At 59.2% G+C, this 19,016-nt stretch overlaps 1 protein-coding gene across 3 annotated transcripts in view; it reads right to left on the bottom strand.

Moving 5' to 3' along the window:
* ADGRA1 (adhesion G protein-coupled receptor A1) overlaps nucleotides 1–19,016 on the bottom strand; it is a 223,240-nt gene that overhangs the window by 57,345 nt on the left and 146,879 nt on the right. For all 3 annotated transcript variants that reach the window (XM_074297219.1, XM_074297221.1, XM_074297220.1), the window contains 2 exons: nucleotides 4,271–4,505; nucleotides 2,987–3,195 (listed from right to left, as the gene is read on the bottom strand). In XM_074297219.1, the coding sequence (XP_074153320.1) occupies nucleotides 2,987–3,195; nucleotides 4,271–4,505 (444 nt within the window). The remainder of the gene's footprint in view (nucleotides 1–2,986; nucleotides 3,196–4,270; nucleotides 4,506–19,016) is intronic.

Genomic DNA, 19,016 nt, shown 5'->3' with positions numbered 1-19,016 from the left:
AGCCACAAAGAGTCAGAAATGGCTAAAAGTATTTGAATGCGATCTCTACCGGGGCCTGTTACATCGTAAGCTCTTGGCAAACATTTGCCTCCTTCCAGAGGGGCAGGGGGACGTGGGCTGCTCTGATCTGCTGTCACGGATGGGCCTGGGAAGCGCTGCCTGGGACAGCGGCCAGACTAGCACCATGCCACGCACCTCAGCCTGACTCCATTCCAGAATTATTCTTTTAATGATTACTGCACCAAGTCAAAACCAAACACCACAGTAGTCCCAGAAATACTCTCTCTGGGATCTCATTAGTTTCCAGGCAATCTTTATTTACTAATATTATTTGAACTTAGTTTTCTGGGGCTAGAGCCAAAGGCTAACTGTAGCCTCCGGAGGAGGCTAACCTCAAAGACCCTCATGGAGATTTCAATGGCTGTGGGGGAGCTTGGACCCCACCCAGCGCTTCTTTGGGGTCTGCTCAGCCTCACTTTGTGTCCATTTCCAAGCCACCTGTGAACGCTACCTACTGACTACGGGAGGTCAAACAGGCAAATGTCCTTATGCTCTCTAGAGTGTGAAGCCCCCAGACTCCGAAAGGAGCCCCATTTTCTTCCAGCTCTCTCCTTCACTAGATTAATAACCAAACCCTTTTCTTTGGGAAGGTTGGGGGTTCATTCTCGCAGCTAAGCTGCGGACTCCTCTCGGTGGCCGGCTCCCTGACCCCATCTCCGTCCTTGTTCTCTTACTGCCTTCACTCAGCTCCGGCTCCCTAGGAAACACTTCCAACTGGGTGTCGCACAGCATCTGAAATCCAGATCAGCACTCACTCCTTCATGACCCCCCGGCCCATTCACCCACCGCTCACAGCGGGTCCGATTCTAGTCCAGGGCCCCAGCGCCCTTCCAATCACAATCCCGTCCTCCTTACTCGCGGCCCAGCTGTCTCCGGCCACCCCTCCGTTTGCACGCACTTCCGGCACTTCCGGCGGGTCGCCCCCACTGCCTGCAGCACCCTCTAAGGATCAGAGTTCATTTCAAAGAAATATTCATGTTCTGCCCTAAGGCGGGGAGTCAGGCTCACCCGGAACTAGTCCAAGCCGGGCATGGTGGGTGTGGGCCCTGCAAGGTCAACCAGGGCTTGGTTTAAAGAATTGGAGGTGCACACCCCAGGCGGAAGGTAAAGGGAGAGCAGGAACAGTCGGGGTGGGGAGGAGAAGGGGGGGGGGCTGCTCTTCCTCCTGTGGGTCAGCCTCTGGGCCCTGCCCCAAGGGGCTCCCTTTCTGAACAGAAGGAAGTTCTGAGGGAGCCAGGGGAGCCCTGCATGGGGCCTGTACCCCACTAGAGCCCCACACTCATCCGGCACATGGGGACCCCCCAGCGGCCCAAAGGCTCAGTTCTGGCTGCACCCCAACACCTACCAGCACAAGAACTGCCTGGGCCTGCCTGGCTCTCCAAGGCAAAGGGCTGCCTCCCCTCCCCCACCCCGGGAGCCAGCCTGCGCAACTGCTGGGGGCAGGTGAGCATCCCAAGCTCTGCACCCCAAAGCCCCCAGGCTGTGCTCTGGGTTCTGAGAACCGCAGAGGAGGCCGGAGCAGCAGCCCCCTCCCCCTCCGCTTTCACAAGCCCTCTTTCTGAATTCTCTGAACTCCGAGGAAGCCCTGCAAGGGGGGCACTTTCCGGGTGAGGCTGAGAGCGGGGCTGGAGGGGGAGGGGGGATGGAGCCCGCCCTGCGGGTGTGGGTGTGCCGGCAAGCCCGGCTCCCCTCCCCCGCCTCCCGGGAAACCTCTGCCACGGGAAGCTCTCGGGGCAAGGCCCTCGGCCTTGGGGCTAGACCTCGAGTGAACCCGGAGCCGGGAGCGGGGAGGGCGGCGCGGAGGAGGCCGGGAGTGAGCCCAAGCAGGCGTCCGGCCGAGCCCACGAGCTGCTCCTCTCGGCTCGGCGGGCAAATGATTCACCATTGCAGCACGCCCGAGACTAATTAGTATGAGCCTCACAGAGCGCGAGCCGGCGTGGCCGGGCTGGAGAGGAGCGCGGCCACAAAGCCGGGCTGGCCGGCCTCCGCCGGCCTCCGGGAGCCAGCCTGGGGGCGGGGCGGGGGACAGGGGAAAGGGGCGGGAGGAGCGCGAGGCTTCAGCCTGCCCGCACAAACTGCCCGCCAGCTGCCGGAGACCCGGGGGAGGGGGGGCCGCCAGCTGGGCTCGGGGCTCCCATCGCCGCAGCTTCCCCTGACGGGGGCCCCAGCCCCAACCCCGGCTCCCCGAGGGCCGCCCCCCCCGCCCCGGCTCCCCGAGGCCGTCCCCCCCGCCCCGGCTCCCCGAGGCCGCTCCCCCTCACCCCGGCTCCCCGAGGGCCGCTCCCCCCCGCCCCGGCTCCCCGAGGGCCGCTCCCCCTCGCCCCGGCTCCCCGAGGGCCGCTCCCCCCCGCCCCGGCTCCCCGAGGGCCGCTCCCCCTCACCCCGGCTCCCCGAGGCCGCTCCCCCCCGCCCCGGCTCCCCGAGGCCGTCCCCCCCCGCCCCGGCTCCCCGAGGCCGCTCCCCCCTCACCCCGGCTCCCCGAGGCCGCTCCCCCTCGCCCCGGCTCCCCGAGGGCCGCTCCCCCCCGCCCCGGCTCCCCGAGGGCCGCTCCCCCTCACCCCGGCTCCCCGAGGCCGCTCCCCCCCGCCCCGGCTCCCCGAGGCCGTCCCCCCCGCCCCGGCTCCCCGAGGCCGCTCCCCCCTCACCCCGGCTCCCCGAGGCCGCTCCCCCCTCACCCCGGCTCCCCGAGGGCCGCTCCCCCCCGCCCCGGCTCCCCGAGGGCCGCTCCCCCTCGCCCCGGCTCCCCCGAGGGCCGCTCCCCCCCGCCCCGGCTCCCCGAGGGCCGCTCCCCCTCACCCCGGCTCCCCGAGGCCGCTCCCCCCCGCCCCGGCTCCCCGAGGCCGCTCCCCCTCACCCCGGCTCCCCGAGGCCGCTCCCCCCCGCCCCGGCTCCCCGAGGGCATTTCTGCCAAGTCATAGACACTCACCATGAGCACTGCGAAGTGGCCCCAGTGCGGGCACTGGAGGGTGAGGAGGTCTCCCGCCGAGCCCACTAGGTCGCACCTGTCTCCCCGCCAGCCTCCATGTCCGGCGAGAAGGGCAGAATCCCAGGCGGCTGCCACGGGGGCCAGCCCCGGGGCCCAGGGCCTCAGGCCGACGGTGACCGGGGCGCTCAGGTTGCTCAGGCTGCACCCATCTGCAAGGCAGGCAGGCGGGCTGGGGTCAGAGACCGCCAGAGCCCCGGGGGTCCTCAGCCCGACCCGGCCCCTCCCCCCTCCCCCGGGCTCCAGGGCCAGCTGGCGGCCCCCCACGGGGAAGCTGGATGTGGCTGCTGGCCTTGGCTGCCCAGAGGCCTGCTGGGGGCAGAGAGCCAGGGAGCCAGTCCTCCAGTGACTCAGTAACCCCCCCCAGTGACCCGCCCCCCCAGCGACCCAGGGAGCAGGTCTCCCGGGGACCCAGTGCCAGGTAGGGCGCCTCATCTTCGGGCCGGTGGGGGGAGGGGAGGAGGCTCCCCCCCCCACCTCCCCCAGCTTTGCTCCGGATACCAGAGCAAAGCGCTCCCTGCCTCTCAGAGGGTCACTGTTGGTCGGCCGGGAAATGGGCCGCCAGAGGCGAGCTCCCGGCATGGTGGCCGGGCTCCGAAGCCCGAGGCGCAGCTCATGCGAGGCACCCCGGAACTTCCGGGGAGAGGCTCGCGGCCCGAGCGGCGGCGGCCTCCTCAGAAGCAGCAACAAGTTTGGAGCGGGGCGTTCCAGGCCTCTCTCCCGGACCCCGAGGCGCCTGGCGGGAGGTCCCGGGCTCCGGCCCCGCTCCGGCCTCGGGCCGCCTTGGCTCAGCCCGGCCCGGGCGTCCCGACTCCCCCCCGTTGCTCCCTCGCACAAAGTTGGCCAGAGGCTGGCTCCTCCCCAGCAGCAGCGCTGCCCCCCTCCCCCGTCGGGCCGCCCGGACTGCCTCTGACAGGACTCGGCCACGTATGTACGTGGGGCTGCATGGCTGCGCACACACATGTACGCGGGGCTTGTGCACGCAGGCAAGCCGGGAGCAGAGGCTGCCTCCCACACGGCCGGAGAGCCTCGGCTCTCGCGAGCTCCCGCCCCGCTCCCCGTCCTCCCGCCCCGCTCCCCGTCCTCCCGCCCCGCTCCCCATCCTCCCGCCCCGCTCCCCGTCCTCCCGCCCCGCTCCTCGTCCTCCCGCCCGGCTCGGCCAGCGTCTTGCAGCTCCCTGCCGCCCCTCCCGGGAGCCCGGCAAGGAGGCTGCCCCCAAGTTCTTACCTATTTGCGCAAAGAGAGCCGGAGTGGCCACCGACCTCCGCCTCCCGGCAGCCCCAGGGCCGGACCAGTTGGCCGAGCTGCCGCCGGGGAAGAGTTTCCCATTTCGAAAGACGATCAATTTCAGCTTGCAGGTGGAGTTATCAACAGATTGTCGGGCGGGGGCTCCGGCTGAGGGGGCTGGCCGGGGCAGATGGACCGAGGCGACCACAGTGACGCCGTCGGCCGAGGCGTCGTTCTGTACAGGCAGGGAGAGGGGAGGGGAGAAAAAAGGGAGGGAGAGAAGGAGGAGAGGGACAGGAAGAGGGAGACCGAGGAGGAGATGGAGAGGAGAGCGAGGGACAGAGAGAAGGAGGGAGGAAGAGAGGGACAGAGAGAGAGAGAGGGGGAGGAGAGAGAGAGAGAGAGAGAGAGAGAGAGAGAGAGAGAGAGAGAGAGAGAGAGAGAGAGAGAGAGAGAGAGAGAGAGAGGAGAGAGAGAGAGAGAGAGAGAGGCGAATAAAGAGAGGGGAAGGAAAGGAGTGAGAAAAGGGAAGGGCAGAGAAAAGGGAAAGAGAGGGAGCAGGAGAGAGAGCTCGGAGACAGAGAAGCAGAGACCCAAGGAAAGAAACCGAGGCAGTCAAGAGGAGGAATTGTGATGAGGGTGGGGGGAGGCGGAGGGGAAACGGTGGGAGACAAGAAGGAGAGGGAGAATTAGAAGGCAGTCCTTCCCAGGCTCTTTCAGAGTCTGCAGCAGGCAGCCGGGAAGGCAGCCGAGGGGCTGGGGACGCTGAGGATGCTGGAGATGCTGCGGCGGCCGCCGCTGTCTCCTCTCCGCCTCGTCTCCTTTCCCGGGGACGAGAAGCCGGAGCCCGGCCAGCCTGGGCGGTCGCCATGGGGATGGGCGGGCTCCCGGGCGGGCGGGGGTGGGGGTGGGCGCCCGCGGGGCCGCCTCCCTCCCTCCCTCTCCCATTTCCCTCCTCCCTCCCTCTCTTGCCGCCGCCGCCGCCGCTCTGCTGCAGACCTGGGGAGCGCCGAGGCGGCGGAGGAAGGGGCAGCTGCGGCCCAGGCCCGATGGAGCGCTGCGGCTCCCTCGGCTCGGCTCCGGCTCCCTCAGCTCGGCTCCCTCAGCTCGGCTCCCTCAGCTCCGCTCGGGCTCGGACTCCCCCTCGCCGGCGGCCTGGCGAGCTCGGGCTCCTCTGCCCGCCCGCATCCTCCCGAGGCCGGGGGGGAGCCGAGAGCGACAGGGACCCGAGATTGCCCGAGGAGCGTCTGCCCACCCCCTCAGAGGCTCGTTTCACGATGGGAAAGGCAGAGGGAGCCTCCGCTGCCTTACACGGGGACGCACTGCCGGCTGCTCGGGCTGCCTCCTTCGCCGGACTGGAGGACGCGCAGTTTCAGCCCAGCAACGGTCCCAGCAGTAAACAGCGTCTGCAGCCCGCTCTGCAGCCCGGGAAGCCGCCTCAGACGCCAGCCCCTGGACCCGTGCGGGAGAGGGGCCGCAGCATCGGACCCGCAGAAGCGCGCCCCCCCCCCCAGCTCATTCCAGACCTCCCGGGCCCAAAGCCGGCGCGGCCCCGCCTCTGAGCTTCTCACTTGTCCAGCTGCTTGTGCAGCCCCCCAGCAGCGACATCGCAGGAAAGGGAAAGGGGAGCCTGGCGGGGCGGGGCAGGTCTCAGAATCTGCCCCAAACAAGGGGAAGCCGAGGCTTTGTGGCCTCCCTCCATCCGCCCGCGACGCTTTCTCCCCCCCCCCCCCCCCCCCCCCCCAAACAAACAAAACTCAAAACCGGCGGTGGCGACCAAGCCCGACTTCGCCTGTAGACTCGGAGGCCTACGCCATGGTCACCTTGGACAGCTCCTCCCGCTCCCGCTGTGCCCAGCCCGAGGACGGGGCCGCCTATGCCCGCCACAGGCGTCTGGGTGTTGGGCCAGCCCGGACCTGTAAGAGCTGGGAGCTAGGGCCGGCTCTCCCTGAGGAAGACTCTGGTTTTGGGGGGGGGGAGTCTCCCAAAGGAGCCTCCCAAACCTCCTGCTGCTTCTTAAGTTTCACTGGGGAATTTTCTGCTGGAAACCCATCTGCTTCCTGTCAGTCAGAGAAGCCAGCATGAGCGTCCTGGGACTTCCCACAGACAGTCCGCCCTGGAAAGGAGTCAGCGCAAGGAGGAGCCCCCCCCCCATACACGCCAACAAGGAGGCACCCAAAGAGATGCCGGGGAGCACCCTCGGGTCCCCTGAGCCACCTGCACTGCACTGGGCAATAACCACACATCAATGGGGAAAAGCCAAACAATCACCGGGGAAGGGGCAAGGGAGGCCTGGGACTGGGATCCACAAGTAAAAATTCATGAAGTCTCTGGGCTAGGCAGCTGCTGCTTTTTCTGGTGTTCCTGCAAGCAGGGATCGTGTGTGTGTGTGTGTGTGTGTGGGGGGGGGGGGGGGGAAAGCCCATTATAGTCCTGCCAGATCAATCTGAATGCCTGAGCTTCCTCCCTCTTTTCCTTCCTTCCTTCCTTCCTTCCTTCCTTCCTTCCTTCCTTCCTTCCTTCCTTCCTTCCTCCCTCCCTCCCTCCCTCTCTCTGCCCCTTCTTTCCTTTCTTTTTCCTTGCTTCCTTCCTTATTTTCTTCTTTCCTTCCTCCCTTCTTCCTTCTTTCTTTGCTTCCTTCCTTCTTTCCTTCTTTCCTTCCTTCCTCCCTTCTTCCTCCCTCCCTCCCTCCCTTCTTCCTTATTTTTTTCTTTCTTTCCTTCCTCCCTCTGTTCCTTTTTTCCTTTTTTTCTTGCTTCCTTTTTTTCTTCTTTCCTTTCTCCCTCCCACCCCTCCCTTCTTTCCTTCTTTTATCTACTTTTGTGCAATTAAATCCTTTAAAATTTTTAAAATAATATTCTATTCCCCCAAATACGCGCAAAGACAGTTTTCAACGTTCACCTTACAAAACCTTGTGTTCCAAAGTTTTCTCCCTCTCCTCCGCCCTTCCCAAGATACCAAGCAATCTGATATGGGTTAAACATGTGCAGTTCTTCTAAACATATTTCCATAATTGTTGTGCTATGTAAGAAAAATCAGATCAAAAGGGGAAAACATGAGAAAGGAAGAAAAAACACAAGCAAACCACAATAACCACAAAAGATGAAAATACTATCCTCTGATCCACACTCAACTTTTATAGTTCTCTCTCTGGATGAGGATGGCACTTTCCACCCCAAGCCTCTTGAAGTTGCCTTGAATCACCTCATTGTTGAAAAGAGCCAGGTCCATAACAATTGATCATCACATAATCTTGCTGTTACTGTGTTCGGGTTCTCTTGGTTCTTCTCACTTCACTCAGAATTTTTTTAAATCAGCCTGTTCATCAGTGAAATTAAATCCTTAAAAAGATATGGTATCATTGGTAATCCAAGATATACAATGTAGGTTGGGAAAAGTAGGAAGTTGACATGATTCCTCAGTTCTCACCCCCTTATAGAAGTATGTTCTAGTTGCCCATCCATAGAAAAGGGTCTCTCCAGGTCAGAAGCAAACTTTATTTCTTAAGAATCTTTAGGGCTCAGGACCTTAGGTGAGGTGGGTACTTAGAGAGCCATGGAAAAGAAACGGACATCCTTTAAGGTAATTAACAATTGATGGGAGGAGGGGACCGAAGTACAAAACAGAAACTTGAGTTTTTCTGTGCACAAGAGAGCCTCTCTGAGATCTGTGATGTTGAGGCAGAGAGAAATCATGTCCAATCTGGTCAAATCAAGAAAGGTTTCCTGGATAGAGTGGCAGTTCTCTGCATCTTGAAAGAAAGCCTCACTAGGTCTATACATTAGAGATCAAACACAAGGAAAAGGGCCCATGTATATAAAGATTAGAAACTGGGGGGAAGCCCATAAGTTAAAGAATGTTTGAACAAGTTGCAGCATATGTGATTGTGATGGGACATGATTGTAGTGTAAGAGATGATGAAGGGAAAATTTCAGAAAAATTTTGGAAGACTTAGAAGAAGAAATAATAAGTGATCAAAACCAGATCATTGTATAGAGTCACCACAGTGCTGTGGTGATAATCACCTGAAAAAGACTTAGTACCTGATCAATACAGTGATCCATGACATTTCCAAAGCACTCATGATGGAAAAATATTCTCCAAAGGTGAACTCTGACTACAGATGGAAATAGATTTTTTTCACTTTATTTTTCTCTCTTTTCCCTCTGCAATATGGCTAATGTGGAAATGTTTTGCCTGACCTCATGGGCATGTTTTTTCCCCTTTTCAGTAGGTGAGGGAAGCAGGAGAGAATCTGGAACTGAAAATTATTTTAAAAAACAACAACAACAACAACAACAACAAACTAAAACCTTAGAGCAGAAAGTCTATTGAACTGAGTGAGGGACAAGACACATTGTGAGGAAACTTTTCCTTCTATGGCCTCTCAATCACACATACTCCCCTCTCCCTCCCCAATTCCCTCTCCATCCTCCTTTACCCTAGAATCTTATGAAGGAGTGGTCCTTTCTTTTGCCAAGGCTAATCCCTGCACCTTTTCATTTCCCCTCTAATCTCTTCCATCAGCTTGCCTTATCATCTCCATTTTCTAGTTTTCAATCTCTCCCTGATGTCTTCCTTGCTGCTTACAAAATGTCCTTATCTTCCTATCCTTAAAAAAGCCCTCACTAGATGCTCTGTCCCATCATTTTCTCCCTCTCAGCCAAAGTCCAGGAAAAATCCCTTTAGGCCCCTTGTCTCTTCTCATTCACCCTCGCCTCTCTGCGGCCTGGTTTCCCATCTCCTCACTAAACAGATCTCGTTCTTTCCAGAGTTACTGGGAGCTCTTAGTCACTAAGTCAAAGAGCCCTTTCTCAGCCATCACACAGTGTCCTGCATACAGTGGTCCCTTCTCGCCATTATTTCATAAACCTGCTTTCTCTTGTTTCTGCAGCTCCTTTTCAGTATCACTGTCCATACCTTGCTTGCTAATACTGGCAATTATTAATTAATAATTAATTAACACTGGCAAGTTCTTGGGCCTTCTCCCTTTTTCTTCTGAAATGTTCTCTGGACAATCCTCTCAGCTTTCAGGGACCCAATAATAACTCTAGCCCAATAATTCCTCAGTCTGTGTTCCAACATTAGTTTCTCTTTGGAACTCTAGTCTGGCAAAACCAACTGATCTTTGGGCTTTTGAAGAAGCACAACGCAGGATCCGCCGGCATCATAAACTCGCCGCGTACAAACCAGAGCTCTGTACGGCGTATTCCACCCACCCCTGATGCAAACTTCTTTTTCTCTGTGAGGGCACCCAGGTTCAAGTCTCCTCACTATTTCCTCGCCACCCACACTCACTTCAGTGCCAAACCTTTTATTTCTGGCTCCCCAGCATTTCTTGGAACCTTCTCTTCCCATCTCTCACAGGCACTCAACTCAAGGCTCCATCAGGTCTCACGGCAGTTGCCTCCTAACCGGTCCCTCTGACTCACATCCTTCTCCTCCACAATTCGTCCTCCACTCGTTCGCCCAAGTTCATAAGGAGCCGAGCCACCACCAGGAGCATTCCCCAAGGGGTCCAGGCTGCTGGAGGCTGGGCAGGCCCTGCTGGGGTTGGTGAAGACCCTGCTTTCAGATGAGAGTAGTGGATCTTCTGGCTGGGACCATGGCCTGACTCCCCATGGCAACTTCTGCCCCCACTGGGAGGCTGGGTCTTAGCTCTGACTAATAACAATCCATGGGGAGCTGATGCAGGCAGAGACAGTCCTGAGCTGGGAAGGTCAGGTCTGGAAGGCTGGGCAGGGTCCTCCCAATGGGATGGGAGCAGAGAAGGGACCCAGCACTGCTCTGTCCAGTCTCAGACATCTGAAGGGTCTCTGGCTCGCCTTTGGGCCTGCTCTCCCCACTTAGCAGAACCCGACCTCCCCAGGGCTTCTTACCTCCCCTAAGGGGGTCTCCCCCAGGATTGCTGGTGGCCCTGTCGTCATGAAACTAAAGGACTGACCGGCACACAACGTGATTGGAGAATCTAGGCTTGAATGTGCAGTTGTGTCTCCTGGCATGACTCCAGCTCTGTACCTTCCCATGCTCACTTCATTCTCCCTTCCCCTGTCACCCCCCCAGTGTTCAGTAGGACAGCCAGAATTGGGCTTCTTCGGCTGCTGGTGGGTGTCTCCCCTTGAAGCATCGTTAGCTGGCTCCCAGGTCCGTGGAGAGATGGCGGAGGCAAAAACTCTGGCCGATGATACAGGACGGATACCATTTGGGTATTATCTCATCTGCCAGGAACGGCAAAGGGCCCGCCCACAAGGTCAGGAACAGTCAGACCATCCTCACCCTCTCGCTCCCTAGAGCCCTCAAGGTTTACTAGCCATGAGCCCTTGGGAAGGTTAAAGGTCAGCAGTCAACAAGCATCTGTGAAGCACCTGTGACAGGACAGACACAGTCCTGCAGAAAGTCATCCTCCTTTCCCTGGTGAGCCTCGATGGCTGCAAGACTCCTCACAGATCCAGACTTCTAGAGTATCCAGACCCCAGGCTCTCTGGAGGGCTGGCTCCTTTCGGGCTCAGGAGAAGAGGTCTGGCCCTGGGCTCCTCAGCCCTAGGCCCGGCCTGGCCCAGGAGGCGTGGCTCCTCAGCTTATGGTTGGCCCGAGCCCCTTCTCTCTCCAGGTCCTCTCCTGCCCAGGAGCTGCCCGGCCCCTCTGCGGGCTACGGGGTCTCTTGGGTCACGGGGTGCTCCTCCTCTCCCGGTCCCTTGGCTGGGGGGGGGAGGGGAGGGCAGAGTGAGCATGTCTGCGAAAGGACAACAGTCCTTCAGGGGACTGAACAGTAGCTCTCCTGTGGGAGCCTCAGTTCTCGGCACTTCTCCTTTACTCTCTCTGGACGAAGATGAGTCCCAGGGTGCCTGGGTGGCCAGAAGATGAGTCCCAGGGTGCCTGGGTGGCCAGAAGATGAGTCCCAGGGTGCCTGGGTGGCCAGCTTCTCGTGGAGACCCAGGAGACCCAGCCTTGCCTGCGGGGCATCGTGGGGAGCTGGGACTGGGCCAGCACAGCAAGGAGGCAGCCTCAGCCGCACCCTGGAGCAGAGGGGACTGGCTCTGGCAGGCGCTTCTCTCCCCAGTCCCACAGTCCAGCCAGAAGCTTGTGGCTCGGAGGTTTCCTGCCCACATTGGGCAGCCCTATTTGGTTAAGTGGTATTTACTGAAGACAGTAGATAAGACAAACGTTTTGTTTACCCCCCCTCAGGCTTTCTCCTCCCCGACAGTGTCATCTGCACCAGTCTCCAAGGCGTGTTTCATGGCCAAGCTGGCAGAGGGCTGCAGAGGCTGCCGTTCAGCTACTGGAGCGGGCGCCCCGGGACCGACCGCTTCGCCATCCAAGCCCGCGGTGGCCCGGAAGTGGCCCGGCGCCCTCTTATCTCTGTTTCCTCATCTGCAAACTGGAGATTCTAATGACTGTCTGGCTCCCAGGGATGTTGTTGGGATTAATCACCTATTATGAAGCAATCTACATGCTAATTTTTGTTATTTCACAGCTGTGAAATACAGACCTCTCCAGTCGCTGTGAAAGGCAGATAAGGGTTTGCTCCCGGGGAGCACAAAAAATATTATTCCGCGTGACTCGTGGTGATAACGGACGTCCTTATGCTCCAGATGAGGAAGCTCCCCCCCCCCCCAGCTGGGGAGCAGAAGCAATATGAGCTTTTGCCCCTGGATCTCGGGGAGACACCATGGAACCCGAGAGAGTTCCTTCCTGTGCCCACGGAAGATACAGGTCTCAAGATGAAGGGCTCCTGGGGCCACCGCTGCCAGCTCAGCCAAGATGAAGCCGGAAACCTGCCTCACGTCTGGCTGGAACCCAGAAGCCTGTTGGCGCAGAAGGAGGACGGGGAGGCAGGGATGAGGAAGCGGGGACGGGGAGGCGAGGACGGGGAGGCGGGGACGGGGAGGCAGGGATGAGGAAGCGGGGACGGGGAGGCGAGGACGGGGAGGCGGGGACGGGGAGGAGACCGGGAGGCGAGTCTGAGTGTCGGATTGTGCAGAGGAGTCGTCCTGCCAAGTTCAGCGAGCCCGGGGCCGTCAGTGCTTGTGGTGAGGGTGCTGGGATTCCGGACCGTGATGGCGACGACGATGACTCTGTGAGCGACAGTAGGGGGGTAGTGAGGAAGGGGGGGCGGGGGAGGATCAGGATGACCTGACGCCGGTAGGGAGGACCACGACGACGACGGTGATTTTCTTTTCAGAGTGGGAACAATGGGGATGATGATGATGCTTCTGACACGAGGGGAAGAAAGGATGCGGTGAGTCTCTGATGACGAGAACGGCCGGGACGGAGAAGAGAGACCCCGATGCCAGTGACGAAGGCCGCGGCGACACAAAGGCGGCTGCCATGGACAATGATGACGACAGGGGAGGCTGTGGGGCCGATGGACAGGTTGCGGAGGAGCCCGAGAGAGCCACTTGCCCAGCACTTTACAGAACATTACTTCCTTTCATCCTTACAACAGCACCACGGAGCAGGCGTGGAAACCGAGGCAGCCGGAGAGTAAGGGACCCAGCCGTGGGAGCCTGAGGCTGGATTTGAACCGAGGGCTTCCCCTCCAAGGCCAGTTCTGTATTCCCCGTCTCTTAGCTGCTTCTCGAAAACGATGACGGGATGACAGCGGTAGGTGATGCACATGGCAGTGAGCTGGCCACTCCCATTTAAATTTGGATCAGCCAGACGTGAATCGCGGGCTCCCGCATCTCTCACAGCCTAGGGAGCGACTGCTGCTGAGGCCTCTGTCCTCCAAGGCTTGCTGTCCGTAAAAGCCTTAACCCTCTCGTGAGGGAAATCCAAGAGAATTCGAGAACAGATATGCCTTAATGGACTAAGAAAGTGCTTCTGGGCCAAATTACCGCCATGTAGTAAGTGCCCTACAGGACTCTGGGAACTGGAATATACGAGCCGAAGTGAAAGGCCACTCCTAAGGGATACCGATAGCTGAATGGAGGGAAAGTAGAGTGCAAAGAGAGCCAGGGAAACGACGGCAGTATCCCCAACGAATGTCTCCATCACGGCCTGTCTATGTCACTTAGTAGGGTGCCCAGCACATAGTAGGTGCTTCATTGCTGTTTCTTCTGCTTTCCTGTCATAGAAAAGCCCGAGCTGTGCGTCTCCACAGGAGACTCCACAGGACAGAGATGCCATGTAGTTTGGGAACCCACAGGGAAGGAGGACACATCCTCCTCTTCCCCGCCCCCTCCCCCTTCTTCCGCTCCCCTGTGCTGTCACCTCCAAGAAGGAAGATTCTCGTCTCACGATTCCTCCCTCTGTCCCTTCAATCTGTCCTTTGCCAGCTCCGGATCAGCCTTTTGGGGTTGCAAGCGTGGGCCCGTCAAGCCTTCACTGTCCAAATGCTTCCGCCCGGAATGCCCAGGGGGTCCCATGGTTCACCGCTGCCCTGGCCGATCTTACCTGCCGGAACTTCCTCCCTTCCTGCAGCCCGCCCCTTCCCCGCCTTGGCTTGCCAGCGCCCCCGCCTGCCTGTTCCTGGGAGCCCGTTAGAACCCCTCCCACCTTAGGAGGCGCAGCTGGGGCAGCCAGGACCGGCCGAGGGGCCCTCGGGTGTGAGACGTGCCCGAGCGGCGCGGGCCCATCCGCGGGGAGGCCTCCCGGGACTTCCTATCTTCTCTCCTCTCTGCGCTGCCGAGAAACCTGTCCGTCGGTTTTTCTGGAGTCTTGCAAGGCTCGAGCAAAGGGTTTTAAGCAGAAAAGGGAAAGGAAAGACTGGTGGTTAGTCTCCCGCGGAGCTGCCCCGGGGGAGCCTGCGGGCAGGAAGCAGCAGAGACTGGGGAGGTCCGGGGCCTTGGGAGTCTGGCCGCAAACCTGCCCGGGGCGGTCACGAGGGACGGAGCGGGGTGCAGCGGGACCAGCTGCGGCCCTGGAGCGCTGGCAAAGGGGAGAGGAGAGAGCGCCCCCGACTGGAACTGAGGCTAAGGGGCTCCCACTCACAGCTCCTCTTCCCCCTCGGCCACGGGCCCCCAGCCCGCTCTGCCCTCCGTGGAGGGAGCCAGCTCTGGGTGCAGCTGGGGGAAGCACACGATGAAGCAGCTCGGGGAAGTGCACCCCTCCTGGGGCGTCCACCAGGGGGGAGGGGAGGGCCGCAGGGTGCCCGGCGAAGGCAGCAGATGTTCTGGCTGTGGGGGGCCCTGCCCCAAGTCCCGGGGTTGGGGGAGGGAGAGGCCACCCTCCTCCTGGGATGAGCACTGCATATGGTTAAACTTTGCTTATGGACTCAGACCCATCAGCGCTGACGGGGCCTCTGGGGCCCCGGTAATCTCCTGCCTCGCTGAGCAAGCTCCAGCCAGGGCTTTGTACAGCCCCTACAAGTGGGGGCCAGCCCCCGGGCGTGAGAAGACCCCCCCAGCAGCAGCTGGGGCCCCCAGGGCCCTGAGGATGCTCAGTCCCCCTTTCCAGGCACTGGGGGGGCTTTGAGAATTTTGAATGGAAAGCCTCCAGGGTCACCGCCAAGCTGAGGCATCTGAGGGGATGGATTCGGGAGGACCCTCGGTGCTCTTGGCCACGACCCCTTGACATCATGTGGAGAGCCGGCATTAGTCACGAGGGGAAGGAAAACCGGCTGGGGTTGCCATGACAACCAGTTGCCTGCCCCCAGCATCCTCCAAGCCGGTGCAAACATGTCTGCAGCGACTCCATCACAGAGCCGTTCTCCCCGCAAGGCAGAGCCTGACTTGAGAAGCGGGCAACAGAATGAGCAGATGAGGAAGAGGGGGGATGGGGGGAGCTCTCTGCTGCTTCCCCGGAGCCCAGACAACCTTTCCAAAGGCCGCACGAGCCCCCAGGACGGAAGCAGGGGCTGTTCTTGGCCAAGAGATGCAGCCCCGGAAGGAGCCCTGTGACCCAGCCTGGGCCGTCCCTCCCACGCCGCTGTCCCCTCCTAGCTGCAGCCTCCCATAGTCAGACAGCAAATGTGTTTTCACACCTACTATGTGTCAGGCACCGGAACTGAGCTTCAAGGGCAGAGAGGCCTGGGGCTTTGGGGAGGGATGGCTCAAGGGGGCCTACAAAGTCTGCAAGAAGGGGACGGCAGCCCAGACAGCATGATTGCACAGTGCCAGTCATACAGTAGGTGCTTAATAAATGCTGACTGATTGATTCACTAATAAAGCATTAGGGATTCGAGCTACTGAAGGTGAGGAAAGGCTGATGACTCCTTGTGGGTCCGCTGGAGAGGGGACGGCTGTCCAGAGCGGTTGGGGCTCCATGAAGCCTCTGAGATTCTGAGATCACTGAGACTTGAAGAGAAGGGAGGTCTGGGGTCCTCGCTGCCTTTGTAACGCCTCTGTGGCACTGGGCCAGGGCAGGAGCTCAGCAAGTTGGCCGGCGACCGATGATGTATTAGGGAGAGGAAGGGGCCGGCTTGGAAGGGAACACAGCTCTTGCAGAGGGGGGCAGGGGGAGGGCACTGGCAGGAGGGGGGAGAGCGCCACAGGGGGAGGGTACTGGCTGGGAGGTCCGCTCTCTCCTTGGGCTTCCTTTGGCAGACCCCGCAGGTCTCCAGATGGAACTCCGATCTTCGTCATCTCTTGGCAGATTGGGTTCCACAACTCTCAGAGCCTTGTCCCCAGTCGGGTTCCTTTCTCCTCCCGGGAGAGTGGGGGAAGCCTCTGGGACTGAAGCATTTGCACACCCTGGGGCAGGACTTCTCCACTCGGGCCTAGAGGCCTGGACAGGAGTCATTGTCTCTCTGACTTGTGGGGAGTTCAGCCTTCTGAGAAGGGGCCCCGGCTGCTCCCGCGTGGTGGGACAAGGCAAACATTTATGCTGGGAGGCGGCCCCCAAACTTGGCCCTGTTGGGCCGGACCACTGTCCCGCACAGGACCCATCGGAATCGGAAGGTTTTCTTTGTGCCGTGGGTGGATGTGGCCGGGGAATTCAGCCCCCGGGTTCTCTGCACCCAGCCCTGCTAGGCGGTGTTTGGGCAGACAATCAGACACGCGCTTGTCCAGCATCTCGGACCCAGAGATTGGGCTCGACTGGCACAGCTTGGGGGGCACGGGCCTCCCAACCCTGGTGCGGCATCCGAAAGCCCCTTGGGATCCCCTTGGGAGACTTCATTCCTGTGGGGGTCCTGAACATCGGGGCTGGAAGAGACCCTACGGTCTATTAGCCTGAATGTGTGGATCCTTCTCAGTGTCATGTGTTTAAATGGACAAAATACAGTACTCAAGATCTCAAAGGAAATAATCATATCAAAGTTGTGATTATCTGCTTCCTGCCATCTGTTTCTTTATCCATCTACTCCCGCTTTTCTCTCTCTCTTCCTCTCCTTCTCTTTCCCTCTCCCAACCTAGCAGCGTAAAGCCCCAGAGCCCGGGTGAAGCGGAATGCTTTCCTTCTACATGGGGACATGCATCGGCCCAGGGTGGGTGGGCAGCCGCCGGCCAAGTCCCGCTGCAAGAGCCCCCCTCCCCTCCCCCCAGTGATAAAGGAAGGCTGCTGGGACCGAGGAGGCGCTCTTATCTGCAGAGTGTAGGAGCTGCCGGTGGTTTCCAAGGTAAACAATCATTAGTGGTCCTTGTAGGAACAATGTATGTAATCTGTACTCTTTCACCGCATCTCGGGATTGTAATTACCCATCATGCACAGGGAAACAGACAGCTCCAGTCTCATTACTGTCTATCGGGTAAGTATATATTTCACTTTCCATTTATAATTGTGAAAACACAATATTTATAAAATTGGAGTATTCAGGGGCTGAAAAACTAAACTCCGACGCCCAGATCATGTTCCTGATTTCTTAAGAAAATCCCACACCGTCCATCAGAGCACTGGATCTCTCCAGGTACCCAAGCTCTGCACATTACTGACTACGAGCGGGCCCATCCACAGTCTGATTGCTTGGCTGGGAGGATGCCATTATCTGTGCGGAAGAGCCCAGCAATTGTGGGCTTTCTGGGAGGAGAGGCAGAGGCGGAAATAATCCTTAATGTGGGCTCTGGGAGGCTGAACCTGCCCTCTCACTTCATAGCCCTATGACGTTGGGCAAGGCACAGTCTCTTGATGTATCCTCTGTAAAATGGGGCCATAATCCAGCTCCTAGACGGCAATTTTGAGCTGAATGAAAATGTGCATGTCAGGTGTTTAGACCCCAGTGATGATTACTGGTAACTCACTGGACCTTCCTCAGACCCTTTAGGAACAAATTCAGTGTACCACAGACCATGTGGGAGACACAAAGGCTGACTTTCCCTTCCCTAGAAGTGCCCCCCATAGCCTGAGCCAGGCTTCCTCCCTCCCTCCCAACCTTTCCTTCCCTTTCCTTCTCCTTCCTTCCTTCCTTCCTTCCTTCCTTCCTTCCTTCCTTCCTTCCTTCCTTCCTTCCTTCCTTCCTTCCTTCCTTCCTTCCTTCCTTCCTTCTTCCTCCCTCCCTCCCTCCCTCCCTCCCTTCCTTCCTTCTTCCCTCCTCCTCTCCATTTGTAGCAGTTGGGGCTGGACTCATTGCTTCCTCAGTCCCTCCAGCTCAGCCATTTCTGGGTTTATGTCCCAAGGCCAGGAAGCTGCAGTCCTCCTTAATTTTAAAACACACTTTACAAGCTCCACATATTTGACCAATTCTCACTTTTAAGAATGCTGCTTTGATTTAAATTCCAGAGTAGTTCTAGGGATTCACCAAGTGGGGCCAGAAGCCAAGAGCCAGGGAAGAGCGGGCTTTTCTGGGCTTCCAGAGCACTTCTTTGCGGGGACAGGGCGTGCAGACAAAAGATCTTTCCAATTTCGCAAGCCAGGGCTGACAAGGAAGCTCCAGGCAAGGAGCTGGTCTGCAAGACCTTCTGATGGTAACTGAGCAGAAAGCAGGAGGAACGGAACCGGGGCCAAGAAGGAAAGCAGATGGGGTCCAGACCGGTCACCCACACCCAAGGACAGCCAAAATGTCCACGGGGCAGCCAAAATAAGACGCAGTCTCTCCCCCCTCCCCCTCTGCACTCAAAGGCACCACATTTACGCCCACTGAGCTTCCTATCTGGGGAAGGCCGTTTCATTGCTCCAACATCCGAGCCTGGACTTTGGGCGAAATCCTCCTGGCTGTAGCTTCCTCATGTAGAAAAGAAAATAAGGGCCCGTCCATTTCTCCTGTAAAACGCAGCCACCAGAAGGGGCAGGTGACCCGTCCTCCGGGTCCTCGAAAGCCTCGACAGCCTCGCTCTGGCGGGGGGTATTGACAATGACGTTAACAAGCATTGATTCAGCTCCCCGTGTGCCGGGGGCTGTGATGAGCAGTGGGACACAGAGAGGCAAAAAGCAGAGTCCCTTCTCTCAGGGAGCTCTAACAGGGGAGACATTTAAGCAGCTATATCCAAACAAGGTGTAAATGTAACCTCAGGGGGGGCGGCGGGGGGGGGCGGTAAGGAAAGCTTCCTAGAGAAGTCTGAATTACATCTGGGACGTGAAGGACTCCAGGGAAGACAGGAGGCGGAGGGGAGGAGGGAGAGCATCCCAGCCGTGGAGGACAGCAGAGGGGACATTTCAGGTGGGAGCTGAAGTGGACGCGATGTCTCTGGATTGCCGAGCAGATGATGCTGAAATAGCGGCGAGATGGGGAGTCACGTGGGGAAAGGCTTGGAATGGAAGAGGATTTTGTATTGGAGCCCCCAAGTAATGGGGGGGAGGGGTCAGAGCTGTTTGCTCCAGGAAGATCTGCGGCACCGGAGTGGCGGAGGGGGCCGTGCTGAGCAGGGGCAGAAAGCCTCGCCAGCAGACTACTGCAGTGTCCAGAGTGAGGAGGAGCTGCCAGGGCCGGGGC

This window comes from Sminthopsis crassicaudata, chromosome 2 (assembly GCF_048593235.1).
Source record: "Sminthopsis crassicaudata isolate SCR6 chromosome 2, ASM4859323v1, whole genome shotgun sequence".
NCBI lineage: Eukaryota > Metazoa > Chordata > Mammalia > Dasyuromorphia > Dasyuridae > Sminthopsis > Sminthopsis crassicaudata.
This window is presented reverse-complemented; position numbering and strand designations above follow the sequence as displayed.